This window comes from Agrilus planipennis, unplaced genomic scaffold (assembly GCF_000699045.2).
Source record: "Agrilus planipennis isolate EAB-ADULT unplaced genomic scaffold, Apla_2.0 scaffold258, whole genome shotgun sequence".
NCBI lineage: Eukaryota > Metazoa > Arthropoda > Insecta > Coleoptera > Buprestidae > Agrilus > Agrilus planipennis.
Genome location: NW_020442425.1, coordinates 63,084 through 88,337, shown reverse-complemented (window position 1 = coordinate 88,337; position 25,254 = coordinate 63,084). Strand labels below are relative to the sequence as shown.

Genomic DNA, 25,254 nt, shown 5'->3' with positions numbered 1-25,254 from the left:
GGCAAGTTCGTGGCTTAAATAGACTGCGAATAACAACCATTGATGGTTCGAACTGTGCATACCTAGAATTTTTGTAAGACCAGACAGCGTAGCAGCACAGCTGCAGCATCATCAGTCATCACCGACCAATATTATTACCTACTTACCTACGTACCTACCTACAGTGTGGAACGACTGTTACGTTTCATTTAAATAATTCCATTTTTTTTTTTTTTTAAATATCCACAAATAGTAAAAGCGACTAATACAACAACATGACGACAATTGTAAATAAGCTTCTCATGTGTATGCTCGAGTGTACGTATGTATGTGTGTATGCATGTATGTATGTGCTGCAAAATATACCAACCACCAACAGCAAACACTGATGGTTCGAACTGTACGTACGTTCGTACGTACCATCTAGCATACCATTCCACTATACGTATACATACATGTATACTACGAGATTCAAAGCTGATGGTTGCGGTACTGGCAGCTGTATGTCTCTATGTATGTATGTATGTGTAAAATGCACATACATACCACCTAGCATACGTATACATGCATGTTACGTATGATTCAAAGCTGACGGCTGCCCTGTCAACACCTGTGTGTATGTATGTGTAAAATGTACATACGTGCCACCACCTAACATACCATTCAACTATACGTATACACACATGTATGTTACGTATGATTCAAATACGTATACTATACGAACACATGCATGTTACGAGATTTAAAGCCGATGGCGGCTGCGGCCTGCCCAGCCAGCTACGGGCGACATGGTACACTCGCACATACACACACACACACACACACACACACACACACACACACACACACACACGCCGCTTGTTATATCAACCGGTTTTAGAGAACGATCAAGAGGGCCGAGTCGGTAGCCCAGCGCGTTAACGTCGTGATCGGTCGTCGTCGTACTCTCGCACTCGTACTCGGTTCGAACCCCGGTCGCGCGAAAAAAATCGTCTACGGCTACTAACCATCATCATCATCATCCATCCATCCAATACACACCACACACAATACAGACACACATAGGCAACACACAATCCACATACACATACAAACACAAAAAAAATAACACACACACGCACAAAACGCACATGCTTAATAAACATCCCCTACAACCACCCATAACTGCAGCAAAAGCGACGTCTACGATGGAAGGGGGTTGTAGGGGGTATTTCCTGAGCATGTGTGTATGTGTATGTGTGTGCATTCTTCGGCCTAGCCGAAGAATGACCTTCTTATTCCTCTTCAGCCGAAGAATAACCTTCAACAGCCGAAGAATGACCTTCTTCAGCTGAAGAAAGACCCTCTAAAGGCGCCGAAGAACTGGACGATGGTCAGAACTGGATGGACAGGCCATCCGGAGTCCCAGAAGCGACAATGTATTACTACTTCTGGTAAAGACGCAAACTTTGTAAAGAAAGTGATTGTGCGTGCAGTAGACCCAATAAAAAGTAACATTTTACTGAAAAACGTTAGGGCAACTAAATCGGGAGACGTCGTTGTAGATTGCGCAAACAAAGAAGACGCGGAAAAAATTAAATTAACGTTAAACATGAAGGCTAAAAACGATGTAGCGGTTAGGGACGTTAAAAAACGCTGGCCACGTGTCAGAATCGACAGGATTAGTAAAGAGCTTAACTCAAAAGATTTGCACGAGACTATGTTAGGGCATAATGATTTCATTGACGACTTTTGCGGCAACGATATAGACAAGTTTAGGGCTAATTTTAAGCAGCTTGCAGTTTTCGAGACCCGCGGAAATAGGGAAATGTATAGCGCAGTATTTGAAGTTAATCCGTCGCTTAGATTAAAAATGTTAGATAGGCCGATTTATCTGAATTGGCAACGCGTCTTTGTTAGGGATCATTTTTCGTTACTTCAGTGTTTTCAGTGTTATGATTTCGGGCACCTTTCCAAGAATTGTAAGGTGAAAGAGCAAATTTGCGGCAAGTGCGGTGGCAAACACCATTTTAAAGACTGTAAGTCGAAAACAACATCTTGTGTTGTTTGCGTTAGGTCCAATAGGGACAAAAAGCACTCTCCTGTTAGTGTAGACCATGACGCGAAATCGTCGTCTTGCCCCACGATGATAAGGATTAAAAATTCAATCCTTTCTAACATTGATTTTTATGGATCCTAAATCCACAAAAATCAACCCCGACGCGGATTTGGTATTAAATTTCGGACAAATTAATTTAGGCAAGGGCAAGGCGGCTACAAGCAATCTTTTAAAAATTATTTCAGATAAAAAGTTAGATATTTGTTTTGTGCAGGAACCGACGGTCAACAAATCTAAAATTACAGGTTTTTCTAAAAATAATTTTATCATTTCGAAACAATGTAATATTCCTAAAAGTGCCATTATTGTTAATAATTTGAACATTAATAATCTATTTCTAGAGAACATTTCAACAGATTATATTGTCATTAGTGAAATTACCTATTTTTCCAAATCGCTTATTCTCGTAAATGTCTATTTACCACCCGCTGGCACTAATGTCGACGAAAACCTCATTTTCGAACGACTTCGAGAAATTGCTCATCAAATAGGTAATTTAAAACCAATTATCTTCGCGGGTGATTTTAATGCTAAACATTACGTATGGGGCAGTCCGATTAACGATAATAGGGGTGATAAACTTTTTGAATTTTTTGAACAAAATAATTTAATTGTTTTAAATAATAATACTGAACCAACTTTTGTCGGACATCGCGGTATTAGTTTTGTTGATTTAACAGTAGTAAATTTTGAGGCACTTAAACTAATTAAAAATTGGCAACTTGTTGACGAAGAAACACTCTCCGATCACAAGTTAATTTTTTGGCAAATACATTTTAACAATAGCGAGATAGATTTTGTCGACCGTAGGTTTTGTAATAAAAAAGCAGATTGGGACGTTTTTTCTGAAAAATTTAGGGATAGCATAGGAAACATAGTACTATTAGACGAAAATAATGTTTCAGATCGCGCTAGTTTTTTAAATGACTGCATTGTAGAAGCTTGCGAGGCGTCAATGCCGCCTACAAAATCTTTTAGAAATAGTGTACCGTGGTGGACAAAACAGCTGACTGAAAAAAGATCAGAAACGCGTAGACTTCGTCGATCATTTCAACGCGAAAAAAACGACGCCATTAGAAACAATAAAAGAGCCGTATATAATCGTGCATTTCGGGAATATAAAGAACTATTAACTAAAACAAGGGGCGATAAATTTAAAGAATTTTGCACGCGCAATTCAGAAAAGGATCCTTGGGGAACGGCCTACAAAGTCATTCGCGGTAAAAAAACTAACAAAGTAAGTTTCCAAAATCTAAAACTTCCCGACGGTACTTTCACTAAAGACACTAAAGATACGGCCGATTTTATTCTACATTCTTTCTTTCCGTCGGACGACCCTATTTCAGATAATCAAAATCACGCGCGAGTTCGCACGGCCGCGAACAATGCAATCGAGTTTGATGGGTTTTTTAAGAATATCACCTACGCGGAAATAGAGCGCGCCGTCGGCAGGATGAATCCGCGTAAAGCGCCGGGACTCGACGGAATCACTTCCGACGCAGCCCTGGCAGCTTTTAAAGTTGCGCCGGATGTTTTTATTAACATTTTTAATAGTTGTTTTTATTTAGGCGTTTTTCCAGCCTGCTGGAAAAAACAATCGGTAAAAATTATACCAAAACCGGGTAAGCGAAATTTCGACGACGTAAAAAGCTTCCGTCCCATCAGCTTGTTGCCGATCGTTGGCAAAATTTTAGATAGAATTTTTACTACTCGATTGCAGTTTGAAATTAATAAAAACGGAGGACTTAATATCAATCAATTTGGTTTTGTTTCTGGCAGGTCCACCACGGACGCTGTTAATGCAGTCATCGACAATATTAAAAACTCACGTAGGAATGATAACTACGTCGCTGCTATTGCATTAGATATTTCCGGAGCTTTTGACAACGCTTGGTGGCCAAGAATTATTTTCGAATTGCGCAAACGTAACATTTCCGGAAATTTAATCAAATTAGTTCAAAATTATTTTAGCGACAGAACCGCTGTTGTTACCATTTCCGGAACAGCGGTAACTAAAAAAGTTGAAAGGGGTTGTCCGCAGGGGTCGTGCTCCGGCCCGCTCCTGTGGAATGTTTTATATGATACAATTTTTAATATCGCATTACCGGCCGGATGCAAAATTTTTTCATTCGCGGACGATACTTTGCTCGTCGTCGAGGCGCAACAATATAAATCTCTTAAAAGTAAGGCCAACCAAGCACTCGCTATGTTGTCTGATTGGGCGGTAGATTTAAAATTACAGTTCAACGCGGAAAAAACGGAAGCTCTATTTTTTGGCAAAAAGATCAATCAACAGAGACCTGCATTTACCTTAAACGGGCGATTTGTTCACTGTTCGGAAAGCATAAAATATTTAGGAATAATGATTGACGAAAAGTCTTTATGGAAGTCACACATTCAATATGTGGTCAATAAGAGCAAAGAAATTTCGCACAAAATCGCGGCGGCCGCTAGACTCACGTGGGGTTTCAGGGGCGCGGCTTTGGCAAAAATTTACGAGGGCGCGGTACAATCGGCGATGCTCTACGGGGCACCGATTTGGGCTGAAGGTTGTAAAGTTAAAGAATGCAGGTCTCTTTTAAGCGCTCAGAGAATATTGACAGTAAAAGCAGCGACGGCGTATCGTACTGTTCCATCGGAAGCGGCATTTGTGTTGAGCAAAATTCTGCCGTTTGATATTCTGTTGCAGGAAACGGCGAAAAGGTACCGCCTTTTCACCGGCCACCCTAGCAACAACGACCTTGACGGACTTCAACTCCAGGACCGACAGCTCGAACGTCGCGTCAGCCTAGCCGACACAGTACATCCTGCGGACATGGACAACTTCCGGTTTACCGAGGGAGTCCAGGACGCCTACAACACAGTGATCTATACAGATGGTTCTAGATTGGACGACGGACGGGCTGGAGGATCCTTTATTTTGTTCAACGGAGACGCCGAGATCCATCGGGATAATTTTACCCTCGCGGAACATAGTACTATCTTTCAGTGTGAAATGATAGCACTACGACAAGCACTTACATATCTCCGAGGGCATTCGGATATAATCAAGGAGTGCTCCATCGTTACGGACAGCCAGTCAGTGCTGACGGCCCTTCGCAATATGAGACAGCCAACCACGCTACAACTGGAGACGTGGGAACTCGCGGTCAATCTGGCCAGAGAAATTTCCTTACGTTTCCACTGGACACCGTCGCATTCTGGAAACGAGAAAAACGACGCAGCGGATCAACTTGCGAAGGCCGCCGCCACAAACCAGGCGACTGCACCAACTTATAATTTGGCGCCCAGGGCACTCGTCAAGCGACGTTTACGCAATCTTTCCCTGGAGGCTTGGAAAGAACGATGGAGGACTGCTACAACCGGAAGGACTACGGCGAGCTTCCTACCGGATCCCTGTTACGACAGGAAAATCACGGGAGATTTTGACTTCTATATGGTACAGCTTATGACAGGACACGGGAACTTTAATTCATACTTAAAACGTATCGGGAAAATCGACAACGATTTGTGTGAGTGTGGTGGCACCGATACAGCGGAGCACGTCCTTTTTAACTGCGTTCTTTTTGCTCAACAACGAGGAGTTGCCGACCGGGCCCTCGCAGCCCGCGGTTTAAGATGGCCGACCAACTATCGGGAGGTCACCGAACTGCGGGACGAGAGGGACTGGTGGGACGCTTTTCGCTCTTTTTCAAATCGCGTTGATAAACTGAAAGTCAATTAAAATGCCCTCGCGATGTGCGCGTTCGGGTTCGTTCGTTCGTGTTCGTTACAATTACAACCGGTATTTTTCGGCACTAAAACGAAAGCAATAACACGGTATAACAAACGCCCTTGTTCTTTTTAATTATTGTCAGTTCATTTAATTGGGCGAAACAGTGCTGTTGTGTTGGAGCCGAAGCAACGAAGAGAACAAGAGTTCATAGTGGTCTGGTTGGGTTTTTCTTGGTTTTCCCCAACCCTTGCAGCAAATGTTGGACCACATGTATATATTCCCAGGCTGTACAGTAGCGAACTCTATTCTCATTTTAGGTACATATTCTTTTCTTTTAAATACTTTTGTGCGGCATTTTAATTTCATCGGATGCTCCGATACGAACACGCAAGATATTTGTACAACAAATTATTTGCATTTCATTTTTCAATAAATAAGTTTCAATTATGTGGAACGTAGTTTTGCGTGTTCCAAACGGGGCATCCTAAGTCAATGTAAGTATAATTTATGCAGGCCCTCCTCCCTCTCTGCTTATTAATACATTGTCTCTTATGTAATAAGTAATAAAATTACTTTCGAAGGTTCAGGTGTTTTTTCTCCAGCGAAAAGAGCAGACGGAGGGGAAAAAGTAGAGATTGTAGTTATATCGAGTTAATTAGTTTACTTTTAGTTATTTTTAGTTTTATTCTTATAATTAAAATAGCGCATATTATCTTTTGTAAATATTTTATTTCGAAAGACCGCCGCTGTAGTACCGAAAGGTGGAGCAGCGGCACCATGTAAATATTTTATTTAATAAATCATACTGTCTTAAGTGTCGAGTTCGCACCGAGCGCTCGTACGGTTCGGTCGTACCATGAGCGAGTTGCGCAGTGCCACGCCCACCGAGGCAACCAATCGCCGGCATTCTATGTCAGGCAGCGCGAGTGAGTGTGTCGTCAACGTGACGGCAATGGACTTTACACACGAGTCCACAAAACGGAAAAGTGCGCGTACTATTGGCGACGACGAATCTGAAACGAATTCTGTTTCAGGTTCCAAAAAAGTTAAACAGCGTGATGATGGTGAAACCACGCAAGTGACCGGTCCTTATCCCGAAGATGTCTTCAGCTGCGACGCCCGACAGCTTTATAAAATGGTACGTCGTTTAATTCCACTGAAAGCTGAGACGATCAAGGTAGCCGACAGGAAGATGATTAGGGAAACAGCGGACGAGCTAATGGAACGGCTCGTCCAGATAACCGGGATAGTTAAAGAACTGCGACATAACCTGAAATTGAAGGACCAAAAAATCGAGGAAGTACAAAAGGCGAAAAACGTAAGTATCCCGATTTTTTCTTACGCGGAAAGAGTGAAAGCAGCGCAAATAATGTTAGTTTTACCCCAAAACCGAAAAAATTAACGAATCTTTCCATACGGTACGCTTCCAGGCCAAAGAATCTAGTATGGATGCTAATTTTGTTAAAAAAGTAATAATGCGTACAGTCGACCCCATCAAAAGCAATATATTGGTAAAAAATGTTAGGGCAACCAAATCGGGAGACGTAGTTGTAGATTGCGCAAATAAAGAAGACGCCGAAAAAATTAAATTGACCTTGATTTTGAAGGCCAAAAACGATGTAGCGGTTAGGGACGTTAAAAAACGCTGGCCACGTGTCAGAATTGATAGGATAAGTAAAGAACTTAACTCAAAAGATTTGCACGAGACTATGTTAGGGCACAACGATTCCATTGACGACTTTTGCGGCAACGATATAGATAAGTTTAGGGCTAATTTTAAGCAGCTTACAGTTTTCGAGACCCGTGGAAATAGGGAAATGTATAGCACAGTATTTGAGGTTAATCCGTCGCTTAGGTTAAAAATTTTAGATAGGCCGATTTATCTAAATTGGCAACGCGTCTTTGTTAGAGATCATTTCTCTTTACATCAGTGTTTCGGGCACCATTCCAAGAATTGTAAGGTGAAAGAGCAAATTTGCAGCAAGTGCGGTGGCAAACACCATTTTAAAGACTGTAAGTCAAAAACAACATCTTGTGTGTGTTTGCGTTAGGTCCAATAGGGACAAAAAGCACTCTCCTGTTAGCGTAGACCATGACGCGAAATCGTCGTCTTGCCCAACGATGATAAGGATTAAAAATTCAATCCTTTCCAACATTGATTTTTATGGATTCTAAATCCACAAAGATCAACCCCGACGCGGATTTGGTATTATATTTCGGACAAATTAATTTAGGCAAGGGCAAGGCGGCTACAAGCAATCTTTTAAAAATTATTTCAGATAAAAAGTTAGATATTTGTTTTGTGCAGGAACCGACGGTCAACAAATCTAAAATTACAGGTTTTTCTAAAAATAATTTTATCATTTCGAAACAATGTAATATTCCTAAAAGTGCCATTATTGTTAATAATTTGAACATTAATAATCTATTTCTAGAGAACATTTCAACAGATTATATTGTCATTAGTGAAATTACCTATTTTTCCAAATCGCTTATTCTCGTAAATGTCTATTTACCACCCGCTGGCACTAATGTCGACGAAAACCTCATTTTCGAACGACTTCGAGAAATTGCTCATCAAATAGGTAATTTAAAACCAATTATCTTCGCGGGTGATTTTAATGCTAAACATTACGTATGGGGCAGTCCGATTAACGATAATAGGGGTGATAAACTTTTTGAATTTTTTGAACAAAATAATTTAATTGTATTAAATAATAATACTGAACCAACTTTTGTCGGACATCCCGGTATTAGTTTTGTTGATTTAACTGTAGTAAATTTTGAGGCACTTAAACTAATTCAAAATTGCCAACTTGTTGACGAAGAAACACTCTCCGATCACAAGTAAACTTTTTGGCAAATTTCTTTTAACAATAGCGAGATAGATTTTGTCGACCGTAGGCTTTGCAATAAAAAAGCAGATTGGGACGTTTTTTCTGGAAAATTTAGGGATAGCATTGGAAACATAGTACTGTTAGACGAAAATAATGTTTCAGATCGCGCTAGTTTTTTAAATGACTGTATTGTGTATTGTGGAAGCTTGCGAGGCGTCAATGCCGCCTACAGAATCTTTTAGAAATAGTGTTCCGTGGTGGACAAAACAGCTGACTGAAAAAAGATCAGAATCGCGTAAACTTCGTCGCTCTTTTCAACGCGAATAGAACTACGCTATTAGAATCAATCAAAGAGCGGAATATAACCGTGCATTTCGGGAGTATAATGAATTATTAATTAAAACAAGGGGCGATAAATTTAAAGAATTTTGCACGCTCAATTCAGAAAAGGATCCTTGGGAACGGCCTACAAAGTCATTCGCGGCAAAAAAACTAAATAACTAACAAAATAAGTTTCCAAAACCCGACGGTACATTCACTAAAGACACTAAAGATACGGCCGATTTTATTCTACATTCCTTCTTTCCGTCGGACGACCCTATTTCAGACAATCAAGATCATGCGCGAGTTCGCACGGCCGCGAACAATGCAATCGAGTTCGATGGGTTTTTTAAGAATATCACCTACGCGAAAATAGAGCGCGCCGTCGGCAGAATTAATCCACGTAATGGGCCGGGACTCGACGGAATCACTTCCGACGCAACCCTGGCAGCTTTTAAAGTTGCACCGGATGTTTTTATCAACATTTTTAATAGCTGTTTTTATTTAGATGTTTTTCCAGCCTGCTGGAAAAAACAATCTGTAAAAACTATACCAAAACCGGGTAAGCGTAATTTCGATGACGTAAAAAGCTTCCAACCCATCAGCTTGTTACCGATCGTCGGCAAAATTTTAGATAGAGTTTTTACTAGTCGATTGCATTTTGAAATTAATAAAAACGGAGGACTTAATATAAATCAATTTGGTTTTGTTTCTGGCAGGTCCACCACGGACGCTGTTAATGCAGTCATCGACAATATTAAAAACTCTCGTAGGAATGATAACTACGCCGCTGCAATTGCATTAGATATTTCTGGAGCTTTTGACAACGCTTGGTGGCCAAGAATTATTTTCGAATTGCGCAAACGTAATATTTCCGGAAATTTAATCAAATTAGTTCAGAATTAGTTTAGCGACAGAACCGCTGTTGTTACCATTTCCGGAGCAGCGGTCACTAGAAAAGTTGAAAGGGGTTGTCCCCAGGGGTCGTGCTCCGGCCCGCTCCTGTGAAACGTTTTATACCATTTTTGATATCGCATTACCGGCCGGATGCAAAATTTTTTCATTCGCGGACGATACTTTGCTCGTCAGTAGAGAGGCTAACGGGTTCCCATATATGGGTCACGGCTCCCCAAATCTGGGCCCTGGTCCATCCATCAACATCTTACCAATTTTAGATCTTTAGAAGGTCTTTCTAGGTCATTCTTCATCTTAAGAGGTTAGACCATGCCCTTTTGTCAACAATACCAGAAGCTCTTGTTGAAGACCCTCTGGAATTGTCCTAAAATGGGGGTGGAGCCTGTATTTATTTGAATTTCCCGCTTAAAGCTATTCCTTATTGAATTTTATCAAACGAGATGTCGCTAGAATACTGAAAACGTCGTTTTCTGTAAAAGTGTGTGTAATTTACAGCTATTGCTTTTTGTCTATTGAATTTTTTTTCAATAGATGTCGCAAGAATGTCGAAACAAAATGGAGCGTGGACAAGGCTATGCCAGTTTAAACTTGAATTATCCCTCCAACATGAACTTTGGAAATAAAATTCTTTTATTGGTAAAATAACTGTAATGATGGTTCAACTCGTTTAATCTGCACTTTGGTCATAAAAAACAAAAACAGAAATATCGGGTTGTTCGGAAAGTCACTTCGTTTTTTTTTTTTGTGGAAATGAAAGACAGTTTTCGTACAAATACTTTATTAAATTATATATTGACCGTTCTGGTCCAACACCTTTTGCCATCTTTCTGGTAGTAGCATAATTCCATTCTCATAAAAGTTTTGGTCTTTGCTGGCAAGAAACTGATCGAGTAGGTTTTTGACCTCCTCATTTGAGGTGAAGGTTTTACCGTCTAAAAAGTTTTGGAGTGACCGGAACAAATAATAATCCGATGGTGCCAGGTCTGGAGAATATGGTGGGTCTAGCATTGTATCCCATTCAAGCTGTAAAAGCTTTTGGCGAGTGACCAAACTTGTGTGAGGTCTCGCGTTGTCTTGNCTAATACAACAACATGACGACAATTGTAAATAAGCTTCTCATGTGTATGCTCGAGTGTACGTATATATGTGTGTATGCATGTATGTATGTATGTGCTGGAAAATATACCAACCACCAACAGCAAACACTGATGGTTCGAACTGTACGTACGTACGTTCGTACGTACCATCTAGCATACCATTCCACCATACGTATACATACATGTATACTACGAGATTCAAAGCCGATGGTTGCGGAACTGGCAGCTGTATATCTCTATGTATGTATGTATGTATGTGTAAAATGCAAATACATACCACCTAGCATACGTATACATGCATGTTACGTATGATTCAAAGCTGACGGCTGCCTTGCTAACAGCTGTATGTATGTATGTGTAAAATGTACATACGTGCCACCTAACATACCATTCAACTATACGTATACACACATGTATGTTACGTATGATTCAAATACGTATACTATACGAATACATGCATGTTACGAGATTCAAAGCCGACGGCGGCTGCGGCCTGCCCAGCCAGCTACGGGCGACATGGTACACTCGCACATACACACACACACACACACACGCCGCTTGTTGTATCAACCGGTTTTAGGGAACGATCAAGCGGGCCGAGTCGGTAGCCCAGCGCGTTAACGTCGTGATCGGTCGTCGTCGTACTCTCGCACTCGTACACGGTTCGAACCCCGGTCGCGCGAAAAAAATCGTCTACGGCTACTAACCATCATCCATCCAATACACAGCACACACAATACAGACACACATAGGCAACACACAATACACATACACATACAAACACAAAAAAAAATAACACACACACACATGCACAAAACGCACATGCTTAATAAACATCCCCTACAACCACCCATAACTGCAGCAACAGCGACGTCTACGATGGAAGGGGGTTGTAGGGGGTGCCGAAGAATGACCTTCTTCTTCCTCTTCAGCCGAAGAATGACCTTCAACAGCCGAAGAATGACCTTCTTCAGCCGAAGAATGACCTCTAAAGGCGCCGAAGAACTGGACGATAGTCAGAACTGGATGGACAGGCCATCCGGAGTCCTAGGAGCGACACTGTCTTACTACCAACATAGATTACCCAATAACAACAAATGAAACATCAATAACAGATCACAATATATTGATAGCAGAAATAAATTACACCATCTACAAAGAACGGAAATATTATTCACACAAGAATAAACTATAATGAACTAAGCCACTACATTGAAGAAAAATTAAAATCAACCAGTAAAACCCTAACAGTTAATGAAAGATTCAATAATTTAACAAAGATAATCCAAGAAGGTATTACAAAAAATAGCATAAGCATCACAAAAAACTGTAAAAGACAGCCCCGAAACAAACAATGGATTACTCAAGAACTCTTAAATAAAATAAGAAAAAGTGTTAAAGCCAGGTATAGAAACAGAAAATTTGTAAGATAGGTTGTTCGGAATATTTAATTATTGTAGGTGGATTTTATGCTTTAGAATGTATTTGTAACTGTAATTGTTATCGACCTGTGCTTCGAACTAACGATGGGAAAATACATTTATGAACTTATCTAGGAAATTGTCTGAAAACGTGTACGTACAGGTCCACTACCCTGGAAAGTACACGTAGTCATATTCTTAGAATAGGTGGGTTGTTCCTCCCCACGTTACATTCCAAAATTATTGAACCTTAACTTCTTGAACACGCCCATCAAGCATTAGTATTCTCTTTTACAATAAATTTAGACAGAACTTATCAGTAACTTGAACAATACAGACCTTCCAGTAACTTGACCAAATCAGGACAACGTTTTATTCATGTTCAGTATTTAATTTAGTATAATATTTCTTGTTATTTGTTTTCTAATTAGTTTTTAAATAAACTAAGATCAAGTGTTGGTCAAGAAGTATTTTTTCTAAACCCCAGCATGAACAAAAAGAGAAGAACTATTCAAAAAGTATAAAGAAAACAACACAGATACAAAACTCAAGAATTTTCAAAAAATCCGCAACGACGTCACCAAATTACGAAAAAACTTAAAAACTGATTATTACAATAAACATTTTACTGAAGCGCATTATAACCCAGCTAAAACATGGGCAATAATAAATAATATACTGACAAACAATGGTAACTAGGAAAAACAACTCAGGCAATGAAATCGGACACGATGGTAAAGTAACACAAAACAAAACAGAAATATCAAATATATTCAACAACAATTATATAAACATGGGCCAAAAACTCATCACAAAAACAAATAACAGCTCAACGTTCAGAGAAACAATAGCCAGCAAAAGCTTCTACCCAACTCCAACGACAAAACAAGACATAATAAAAATCATACACCTGTCAAATAAGAATTCCCTGGCATTGATGGTATATCTAGGACCTTAAAAGCTATAAAACCGAAAATAAGCGCAAAACTAACAGAAATAGTAAATCTATCCATGGAAACGAAAACCTTTCCAGAAGACGCAAAAATCGGAAATACCATCCCATTACACAAAAGTGGAAAAAAATCAGATCTTTTCAACAAAAGACCTATCACAAAACCTCAATCCTTTTTATAAACAGTATCGGGAAATTAAAACTAAAAGGAGAAATAACACTATTTGCCGATGACGCAACAAAATGTACAAAGCTGAAACTAACGAAAAATACAAACAAAGATAAATGCTGATATGATGATAATACAACAATTCCTGGAAGAAAAGCAACTACTACTAAACGAGCAAAAAACCCAATACATATTATTTGGAACAAATCAAGATGGGATAATAATCAAATAAAAAAATGAAGAAATAAAAAGTACCGAGACAACAAAGTGTTTAGGACTAACAATCACCAAAATTAGACTGGAAGGAACGCATCACAAACACCTCAAGACTACAGCAGCAGAGATATTATATGGTAAACCACTTCATCTACCAGGCGAATTTCTGGCACCAGACACCCGTCAATCGCACACCACCATCCAGACATATGTATAGCAGCTTCGCGATCACTTCAGACTTCTACGACCTGTAGCCGGAAGCAGGCATGGTAGACAGAAATCTTTCATTTATGGAGATCTGCAATCGGCCGAATAAGTTCTAATTCGACGGGATGGTCCAAAGAAGCCACTGCAATTCTCATACGATGGGCCATATAAAGTAATCAAACGAGGCGAACACTCTTTCATTGTTTAACTTCCTAACACAAGCAAATCTATGTCAGTGCAAAGACTTAAACCAGCATACATCGGGAAAGAAGAACAGCATTCCCAACCTTTACCCACAACGAGGAAAATGGACGATCGACCAGCCGATACTACAACCCGGACCGGTCGTCGAGTACATTTCCCTAGCTATATCCGACCAAGCTGATTCACATCGTTCCTCACTGGAAGGGGGGTCCTGTGGGAACACTCGGTATAGCAAGAAACATTTATATTGTGTATCAATTAAGCCTCTGCATTTGTGCTGACTTAGTTAGGTCGCGACACACTGCGACTAACTAGGTCAACGGCAGTTACATACACAAATGTAAAGTGCTGAAATGTTCTTTGCCATATAATACCATGTAAATATTTTTGTATAAATACCGTGTAAATATTCAAATAAATTAGTCTAACACCTGACTCACTATTATTCGGATGCTGACAAAGTGTCAACCCTTGGAGGCTTTGATTTTGTGCCAATCATCAATGATGCAGAAATGTGTCCAACGGTATTATAAAATCGGTTCTTCTCAGAACCACAACTTTGAATAGTCACCTTTGACTACGACTACACAGGGGTGGCTACAGTAATATTGCGTCGTCCGTCAGACAAGCACAACAGTCTTCTTCCCTTCTGTACTTGCTCTTCGAGATGTTCCAAACCGCCAAAGCGTTTCAACTCGGATGCGATACCACAGCTCATTCTGAGATCCTTTGAAACGCAATGGGCCAGAGAATATTCCTTAAATATAGCAAAGAGATCTCGTCGGATTTCTTGCGTCACTCAAAATCTCCTGTTACCATGGGGGCCTTAATTAAATCTTCGAATGTGGGCTCGGAAGGAATAGTTCTTAATAATCTGACCCGCGCACCCTCTTCATTTTCAACGGCGAATGGAGCCAAGCGATCAAAATGGACATCTTCCTTACAGTTCACCCAATAAAACCACTCTGGAACTATCCCAAGCGCCCTATTCACTCCAAAATGGGCATCACATGATCCATCATAAAGATACTGCAACATCTCTCTAACCTTGTTTCGAGGAATAACCAGTTGCTTCCTATTTTCCTCTTCATCTGGACTTTCAACAACACGCTTCAGGATGCTATTCTCCAAAACCATTGAGTCCCACTGAGCCCATAACGATTTTAATACTTGGGTACAAGAAGAAACTTGCTGTCGCGTTGGTCGTCTTCCGTCTCTCTTCCATTCCATCACCTTCTTCAAGTCCGGGACGTTTTCCTGGTCGTGTTTTATATTTTCAGGTAACCACTTGTTGTCGATTACCGTGACGCGTCGAATTGCCTCTTCCTTCTTTTCCATTCGATCACACTGCTTGCAGTCTGTTTGACAAGATCTTCTGGAAAGTGCATCGGCGTTCTTGTGTCCAATTCCGGGCCGGTGCTCTACGTCAAAATCATATTCCTTTAGCTTCTCAATCCAACGAGCTACCTGGCCCTCCGGATTCTTAAAATTCAGAAGCCACTTTAAAGCTGCATGATCGGTGTGTAGGGTGAATTTTCGTCCATATAAGTATTTATAAAAATGTTCTACACCTTTGACTACAACCAGCATCTCTCATCCAGAATGAACATTCCATTGGGCCGAGGATTTAGCTGTACGGGGGCTGTGATTTAAGCCTGCTTCAAAGTCTCAAATGCAGTTTGACAATCCGAATCCCAATGAAATTTGCGGTCACTTTCGATTAAACGTGTCAAAGGTTTCGCGATATTGGCGAATCCATAAACACACGACGATAATAAGTGCACAATCCCAAGAAGCTTCTTATGTCGTGGACATTTGCAGGCACTGGCCATTCCTTAACGGCCTTTATCTTCTCTGGATCCACGGCCACGCCCTTCGCTGATACAAAATGTCCCAAGTAAGAAACCTCTTCGCGGAAAAGGTGGCACTATTTCGGACTGAGTTTCAAATTGGCCTCAAGTAACCGCTGGAATACCGGTTGTAAATTCTGCAGGTGTTCATTAAAGGTGCTTCCAATCACTATAATGTCATCCAAGTATACCAAGCAGGTTTTTCCAATTTGATCACTCAAGAGGCATAACTGTAAACTGACAAAGGCCCGTGCCGATCGAGAATGCGGTTTCTTCCTTGTCGGCAGCATCTAAAGTAACTTGCCACTATCCGCTATTCAAGTCGAGGGTGGAAAACATTTTCGAGCCTGAAAGCATATCCAAAGTGTCATCAATCCGCGGTAGTGGATAACTGTCTTTCTTGGTTACATTGTTGAGCTGTCGGTAATCCACACAAAACGGGTTGTCACATCCTTCTTCTTTACCAATACTACCGGTGATGTTCATGGACTTGAGGATGGCTCAATTATGCCGGTCTCCTGCATTTCGTGGATTGTTCGCTCTGTTTCTTCCTTCTTGGCCAGGGGCAATCGTCTAGGTCTTTGACGAATAGGCTGCGCATTACCGGTATTGATCTTGTGTTTTACGATATTGGTCCTTCCCCTAGCATTTTGTCGGTCTCAAAGACGTCGGCATTCTGACAAAGTAGATGTTGCACTTTGCATTTCAGCACACTGGTTAGATTCCTACAATATCTGTCAATCACTCCAGTTATTTCAACAGGTACTGTTTCATAATTTACCTGCTGTTGATGTCGAGTACTTGGGGAAGGAGTACTATTTCCACACTGCCCCCTCGTATGACGAAGTTCGCCGCAATTCCAACATCTTAGCCTTCGTGTTTCTTTATCGAACTTGGAGATGATTCTGACGAATCCGTTTCTTCACGCAGTAGCCGAACCTTTCCCTGTTTGCTATAGACCCGTTTTCATCAATTCTTCAGAAGTATTAGGATAGGCCAGATGAGACAGTCTTGCAATATCGGCCTTGAATTATTGTAGGGATTCCGTTGGTTTCTGCTGACGGGTTTTCAGTTGGATGTGATACACCGCTGTTAAATGAGCCTCGCCGTAGTGCAACTCTAACCGTTTTACCATCTGTTCATAATCCGCCAATTCTTCCGGGGAAAGGGGTTCAAAATGTTACATGCATCTCCACGAAGCGCAACGGTTAATGCAATGGCTTTTTCTTCAGGCGCCCAGTTATTCGCCTTAGCAGCCGCCTCGAATTGTTTGTGGTATGTGGTCCATGAGGACTTTCCGTCAAACGTTGGTGGTTTTACTCGTGTTCTGGACTCTATACCGCTTCCTTGGCTGATTTGGCTGGCTTGGTTGAGTGTACTAGATGCGCCAACATCCCCTTCGATTGGTTTTGTCTTTCCATTAAAAGTCAATCCTTCCGGCACTTTTATCTTCTCTTCTGTTTCTTGAATATTCTTATTAACTTTTTCTTCCCATTTATTCTCCAAACTTCTACGGTTTTCTTCCAATTTATTTTCCAAACTTCTATTGTTTTCTCCAATTCGCGTTTCAAGCTTTTACTATTTTCTTCCAATTTATTTTCCAAATTTTTACTGTTTTCTTCCAATTTATTTTCCAAACTTTTGCTGTTTTCTTCCAATTCACGTTTGAAGATTTGCGACAATCCATCTTCGAAAAGGAACGTTTCAGGATCGTGACCATACTTTTTCAACGCCTCCGCGAGCCGCCACTGGAGTTCCCCTTTGTTACCGCTTGTCACTTCATCCCGTTCTTCCAATTCTCTTCTTAACTCGGCTACTTTTAATTCATACAACTTCTTTGCCATTGTAATGTCTGTTACCCAACCCCACACCTGACACCAGTTGTAATGTTCGTGGGTTTAACAAATTAACTTTTAAGAAGAAAACTATTAATTTACACTAATTATTATTGAACTAAAAAAAACACTTCTAAATTATTACTAAACTTAGGTAATTATTCTATTTATTTACACTACTGTTACTATTCACTAGAAGCAGAGCGAATAATCCACGAAATGCAGGAGACCGGCATAATTGAGCCATCCCCAAGTCCATGGACATCACCGGTAGTATTGGTAAAGAAGAAGGATGGGACAACCCGTTTTGTGTGGATTACCGACAGCTCAACAATGTAACCAAGAAAGACAGTTATCCACTACCGCGGATTGATGAAACTTTGGATATGCTTTCTGGCTCGAAAGTGTTTTCCACACTCGACTTGAATAGCGGATACTGGCAAGTTGCTATAGATGCTGCCGACAAGCAAAAGACCGCATTCTCGATCGGCACGGGCCTTTGGCAGTTTACAGTTATGCCTTTTGGGTTATGCAATGCCCCGGCGACGTTTGAAGGGTTGATGGAGAAAATCTTGAGTGATCAAATTGGATAGACCTGCTTGGTATACTTGGGTGACACCATAGTGATTGGAAGCACCTTTAACGAACACCTGCAGAAATTGCAAGCGGTATTCCAGCCGTTACGTGAGGCCAATTTGAAACTCAGTCCGAAAAAGTGCCACCTTTTCCGCGAAGAGGTTTCTTACTTGGGACATGTATCAGCGAAGGGCGTGGCCGTGGATCCAGAGAAGATAAAGGCCGTTAAGGAATGGCCAGTGCCTGAAAATGTCCACGACATAAGAAGCTTCTTGGGATTGTGCACTTATTATCGTCGTCGCTATGTTTATGGATTCGCCAATATCCCGAAACCTTTGACACGTTTAATCGAAAGTGACTGCAAATTTCATTGGGATTCGGATTGTCAAACAGAATTTGAGACTTTGAAGCAGGCTTTAATCACAGCCCCCGTACAGCTAAATCCTCGGCCCAATGGAATGTTCATTCTGGATGAGAGATGCTGGTTGTAGTCAAAGGTGTAGAACATTTTTATAAATACTTATATGGACGAAAATTCACCCTACACACCGATCATGCAGCTTTAAAGTGGCTTCTGAATTTTAAGAATACGGAGGGCCAGGTAGCTCGATGGATTGAGAAGCTAAAGGAATATGATTTTGACATAGAGCACCGGCCCGGAATTGGACACAAGAACGCCGATGCACTTTCCAGAAGATCTTGTCAAACAGACTGCAAGCAGTGTGATCGAATGGAAAAGAAGGAAGAGGCAATTCGACGCGTCACGGTAATCGACAACAAGTGGTTACCTGAAAATATAAAACACGACCAGGAAAACGACCCGGACTTGAAGAAGGTGATGGAATGGAAAAGAGACGGAAGACGACCAACGTGACAGCAAGTTTCTTCTTGTACCCAAGTACTAAAATCGTTATGGGCTCAGTGGGACTCAATGGTTTTGGAGGATAGCATCCTGAAGCGTGTTGTTGAAAGTTCAGATGGAGAGGAAAATAGGAAACAACTGGTTATTCCTCGAAACAAGGTTAGAGAGGTGTTGCAGTATCTTCATGATTGATCATGTGGTGCCCATTTTGAAGTGAATAGGGCGCTTGGGATAGTTCCAGAGTGATTTTATTGGGTGAACTGTAAGGAAGATGTCAAGAATTGGTGTAAGAAGTGTACCACCTGTGCCGCGAGTAATGGACCACGGGTAAGGCAAGTGCGCCAATGCGTCAAATACAATGTCGGTGGCCCCTTCGAACGAAGCGCAATCGATGTGGCGGGTCCATTCCCAGAGTCCGAGAAAGGTAACAAGTACATTGTGGTCGTTATGGACTATTTTACCAAGTGGGTTGAAGCCTAGGCCCTTCCGAACCAGGAGTCGGAGACCATAGTCTAGGAGCTGGTAAAAGAGATGATCAGTCGTTTTGGAGTTGCACACAGACCAAGGAAGGAATTTCGAATCGGCTATATTCTGTGGAATATGCGAGCTCCTAGGAATGAAGAAAACTCGAATTACTCCACTCCATCCACAATCGGATAGCATGGTTGAGCGAATGAACCGGACCTTGATTAAATATATCTCTAAGGTAGTGTCTGATCACCAAAGGAACTGGGATCGCTATTTGCCTTCAGTTTTAGTGGCACACCGTTCATCTGTCCACGAAACGACTGGCCAAACACCTGCCAGTGTCCTTTTTGGAAAAGAGTTACGACTACCTCAAATTCGGCTGTAAACCAGGAGATGAGTTGGCTGGAGAAGATTACGTTACCAACCTCCGAAGAAAGCTTAACGATATCCACGAGTCGGTTCGTCTGCATGCGCAGATTGCTAGTGACAGGATTAAAGAAAACTACGACATCAAGGCTACAGCAGGTGGTTACAAAGCTGGATATTGTTTGGTTGTATAATCCTCGTCGTCGCCGTGGACTATCACCTAAGTTCCAACAGAACTGGGAAGGACCCTATGAGATAGTGAAGAGGATTAACGACGTGATCTACCGAATTAAGAAAACTCCAAGCCGAAGGTAGTCCTTTTAATCGCTTGGCTCCATTCGCCGGTGCAAATGAAGAGGAGGCGCGGGCCAGATTATTAAGAGCTATTCCTTCCCACATTCGAAGAGTTCACGAAAGAAGGCCCCCATGTTAACAGGAGATTTTGTGTGACGTGAGAAATCCGAAGAGACCTCTTTGCAATATCCAAGGAATATTCTCTGGCCCATTGCGTTTCAAAGGATCTCAGAATGAGCCGTGGTATCGCGTCCGAGTTCAATCGCAGATTTGGCTGTTTGGAACATCTCGAAGACCAAGTACAGAAGGGAAAAAGACAGTTGTGCTTGTCTGACGGACGATGCAATATCTATTACCTAGTAACTAAAGGAAGATGCTTTGATGACCCAACTTATAGAGACCTTTGGGATGCAGTAATGGAACTGCGCGGACATCTTCTGGAGAATAACCTACAGAAGCTGGCGGTTCCGAAGCTTGGTTGTGGAATGGATAACCTATATTGGAGGATCGTACAGAACACGATCGAAGTACTGTTCTGCCATACTGGAATAGACATTTTGGTTTGCAGTAATAACCCGAATCGGACCAATCATCAGAAGACCGTGGACTGCTACTTCTATTCCCAGAGTGGATGTCGTGAAGGCGAGAACTGCAGATTCCGGCATGTTCCTGCGAAACGGAAAGTGAAAATGTTTCGGGACGAAACATCCTTAAGGGTGGGGCAGTGTAGCGAGCACGAGCGTGTTTATGTGAGATGGGGCATACGTGTATGTGAGCGACTTATCGATTCGCCGGCTGGCCGTGGGCGCCTTTCTTAATGTGCGCCGTATCTGTAAACGTGTGTGTCGTACCTGCGTTCCGGGAAAGCCATTAAACAGTTCGGAGAAAACGAAACTTTTCCGGACGGCTCCAGAATGTTCCCGAAAGCAGGCAAGGGAGTATAAAAACGAAGAGACAATCGCCGAAGTAGAGTAGAAATAAATTGACCGTTGCAGAAGTGAATCAAGAAATAAATTGACAGTGATAGAAGTGACATAAATAGAACAGTGAATAGTAACAGTAGTGTAAATAAATAGAATAATTACCTATGTTTAGTAATAATTTAATAGTGTTTTTTTTAGTTCAATAATAATTAGTGTAAATAAATAATTTTTTTCTTAAAAGTTAATTTGTTAAACCCACGAACATTACAATAAGTATCCGGAAGACACCATGTCTGCTAATGCGAGGCGTTTGTTTAAGGTGATTCGGGAGAAACCATCAACGTTGCGGACCGATGAATTATTCGCGATACGGCGGACCAGCTGATGGAGGAGCTCATCCAAATGGTGGAAGTCATAAAACAACTTCGCGATTCATCGAAAGAAAAAACGCGGGCGTCAAAGAGCCCAAAGAAAACCCGAAAAACGTATGTACGCCTTGTTTTTCTTATGCGGGCAAACTTAGGGCACAGAAAAGTGTTGCGAATAATACTAGGGTTAGCGAAAATTCTATCCCGGCTAGGATAGAAGCTAAAGAAGTAGGGAAAGATGTAGATTATGTCAGAAAAGTAGTTATGCGCTCGGTAGACCCGATTAAAAATAATATCGCGGTCAAAAATGACAAGGCAATTAAATCAGGTGTCTAAGTAGTCGATTGCCCTTGGAAGAGAGACGCGGAAAAAAATTCAAAATCGTTACTAATTAAAGCGAAAGACGATGTCGCGGTCACGGACATTAAAAAACGATGGCCTAGAGTAGAATTAACAATGATCTAAACGTGGATGATATTCACGAAGCAATCTTAGGTCTTCTTAGGTTCCATGGATAGCTCTTACTGTAATGACGTTAATAAATTTAAATCCCGTTGAAGCAGGAATAGTTATAGCGCTATTTTTGAAATTAATCCTATTTTACGACAATAAATGTTAGACAGGCCAATTTATCTGAATTGGTAGCGGGTTTTCATTAGAGACCATTTTTCATTGTTACAGTGCTTTTAATGTTACGACTTTAAGCACTTATTAAAAAAATTGTAAGGTCAAAGATCAGATTTGCGGTAAATGTGGCGGAAAACACAGTTTCAAGGACTGTTAATCAAAAACTACCTCGTCCGTAGTTTGTGTTCGGTTCAATAAGGACAAAAAACACGCGCCTGTTAGTACTGATCGTGACGCCAAGAGCCAGTCTTGCCCGAAAATGAATAGAATAAAAAGTTCTATTGTAGCAAATACAGATTTTTATGGAAATTAAAACCCACAAAAATAACCCCGACGCGGCCTTCGTTTTAAATTTTGGTCAAATTAATTTAGGTAAGGTCATGGGGCTACTAGCAATCTCTTAAAGTTAATTTTAGATACAAAATTGGACATTTGTTTTGTACAAGAACCTACGGTCAATAGATCGAAAATTATTGGTTTTTCTAAAAATTTATTAATAATATCTAATGCAGTTAATATTCCTAAAAGTGATACTGTTGCAAACAATACAGGCAAAAATTGTATGTTTCTAGAAAGTGTTTCTTGTGCGAATATAGTCGTTAGTGAAATAACTGTGAATAACCGTTTGTTATTAGTGTCTATTTACCACCAGCAGGGCCGAACGGCGACAACAAAACATTTATCGATCGACTTAATTATATTTTCGCTGAAATTGACTATCGGGCAAAGCCACTAATTATCGCTGGAGATTTCAATGCTAAGAATTCTGTTTGGGGAAGTAAAATTAATGATAATAGAGGGATAAAAATTTTAGATTCTCCGAGAGTAAAAATTTAACAATTTTAAATGACAACACGGAACCAGCTATTGTAGGACATCGCTGGTCAAGTTTTGTGGATATCACTGCCGTTCATTATGAAGCGTTAAAATTAATGAAACACTGGTACATAGTCAACGAAGAAATAATTAAATTAATTTTTTTGCAATTTTTTTTTAAAAACGCGACTCCGAAACCAGTGACCGTAGGTTTTGTAACAAAAAAGCAAATTGGCCGATTTTTTCGGACAATTTTACGGAAAACATTAGAAACATAGAACTAATCGACAAAAATAATAATTTAGAGCACGCGCATATTTTAAACGATTGCATCGTCAAGGCTTGCGAGGCATTGCTGCCTAGTTTACTTGTTGAATATCCAGCCGATCCACCATTATTGTACCCAACCTATGTCATGCGTGATCCCCGCAATGCTTCGGAATCAAGCTCTATGGAATTTATAGTAGCATAGAATGTTAAATATGCTTAGCATTGAGCTCTTACGTTAGTTGAATAGCCTGAGAAACTAATTGCTGGGAAGTAGAATCTCGCATCAGCAATAGGCCACTAACAAGATCGGGGCAGAGACGCGGAGCCGGCACTATAATAAATAAGCTCACATCGCTTAAAACCCCCACAGTACCTCTTCCGCACGTAACTGGGTGCGGCCCCCTTCCTGGGGAGACATGGCAAGGCCCGGCAGCAATGCCGCCTGAGATTTGAAGACCGTGAGCTAATCGCCTTCGCGGAAGCCCCGCGGACCATTCCTTCGCGGGGGACACAGGGGACCCAGGAAAGGGAAAATGCAGCCACGGACGACGACGGATATGGTTCCGTCCCTTCGGCAAGGCTTAGGTCACGGCGAGGAACCACTGTTGACGACCTAGCTATGTCCATCTCTCCAAAAACTGTAAAATAAAGGATCAATTATGTGGTAAATGCGGCGAAAAGCACCATTTCAAAGAGTGCAAATCAAAAACTACGTCATGTGTAGTTTGCGGCCGGACAAGACAAAAAACGTGCACCGGTAAATACCGATCACGACGCGGAAAGTAGCTCTTGCCCCACAATGAATAGAATTATAAACTCTATTTTATCAAACATAGATTTTTATGGAAATTAATATCCATAAAAATAACGCCGATTTTGAGTATCGACCAAATTAATTTAGGAAAGGGCAAGGAGGCTACTAGCTATCTTTTATAAGTAATAACAGACAAAAATTAGGTATTTCTTTTGTGCAGGAGCCTACAGTCAATAGATCGCGTATTGTTGGTTTTTATAAGAACAATTTAATTATTTCAAAGTCGGTTAACATTCCGAAAAAACGACGCGATTAGACTCAATAAACTAGCCGAATATAACCGTGCAATTCGAGAATATAAAGAATTATTAATTAAAACAAGAGGCGACAAATTTAAAGAATTTTGCACGCGTAATTCAGAAAAAGATCCTTGGGGAATGGCCTACAAAGTCATTCACGATAATAAATCTAATAAAATTAGCTTCCAAAATCTAAAACTTCCCGACGGTACTTTCACAACTGCCGAATTTATTCTACATTCCTTCTTTCCGTCGACGGGCTGGAGAATCCTTTATTTTGTACAACGGAGACGCCGAGATCCGTCAGGATAATTTTACCCTCGCGGAACATAGTACTATCTTTCAGTGTGAAGTGATAGCACTACGACAAGCACTTACACATCTCCGAGTGCATTCGGATATAATCAAGGAGTGTTCAATCGTTACGGACAGCTAGACAGTTTTGACGGCCCTTCACAATATGAGACAGCCTTCTACTCTACAACTGGAGACGTGGGAACTCGCGGTCAATCTGGCCAGAAAAATTTACCTACGTTTCCACTGGACACCGTCGCATTCCGCCGCGGATCAACTTGCGAAGGCCGCTGCCACCGACCAGACAACTGCACCAATGTACAATATGGCACCCAAGGCACTCGTCAACCGGCGTTTACGCAATCTTTCCCTGGAGGCTTGGAAAGAACGATGGAGGACTGCTACAACCGGAAGGACTACGGCGAGCTTCCTACCGGATCCCTGTTACGACAGGAAAATCACGGGAGATTTTGACTTCTATATGGTACAGCTTATGACAGGACACGAGAACTTTAATGCAT

General features: G+C 41.1%; 1 protein-coding gene across 1 annotated transcript; it reads left to right on the top strand.

Moving 5' to 3' along the window:
* The first annotated feature begins 6,052 nt into the window (after window positions 1-6,052).
* LOC108739602 lies at window positions 6,053-7,222 on the top strand. The gene is made up of 2 exons (XM_018473583.2): window positions 6,053-6,109; window positions 6,827-7,222. Exons 1-2 carry the CDS (start codon window positions 6,061-6,063, stop codon window positions 7,192-7,194), a joined length of 417 nt encoding a protein of 138 aa, XP_018329085.1. The 5' UTR covers window positions 6,053-6,060; the 3' UTR covers window positions 7,195-7,222.
* Window positions 7,223-25,254: the final 18,032 nt, after the last annotated feature.

Excerpts from the sequence above, each read along its gene's own strand:
- LOC108739602 (XM_018473583.2), top strand. The coding sequence starts at position 6,061 with ATGTATATATTCCCAGGCTGTACAGTAGCGAACTCTATTCTCATTTTA. Across the intron at positions 6,110-6,826 it reads GAACTCTATTCTCATTTTAG|GTTCCAAAAAAGTTAAACAG; the intron begins GTACATATTCTT and ends ATTCTGTTTCAG.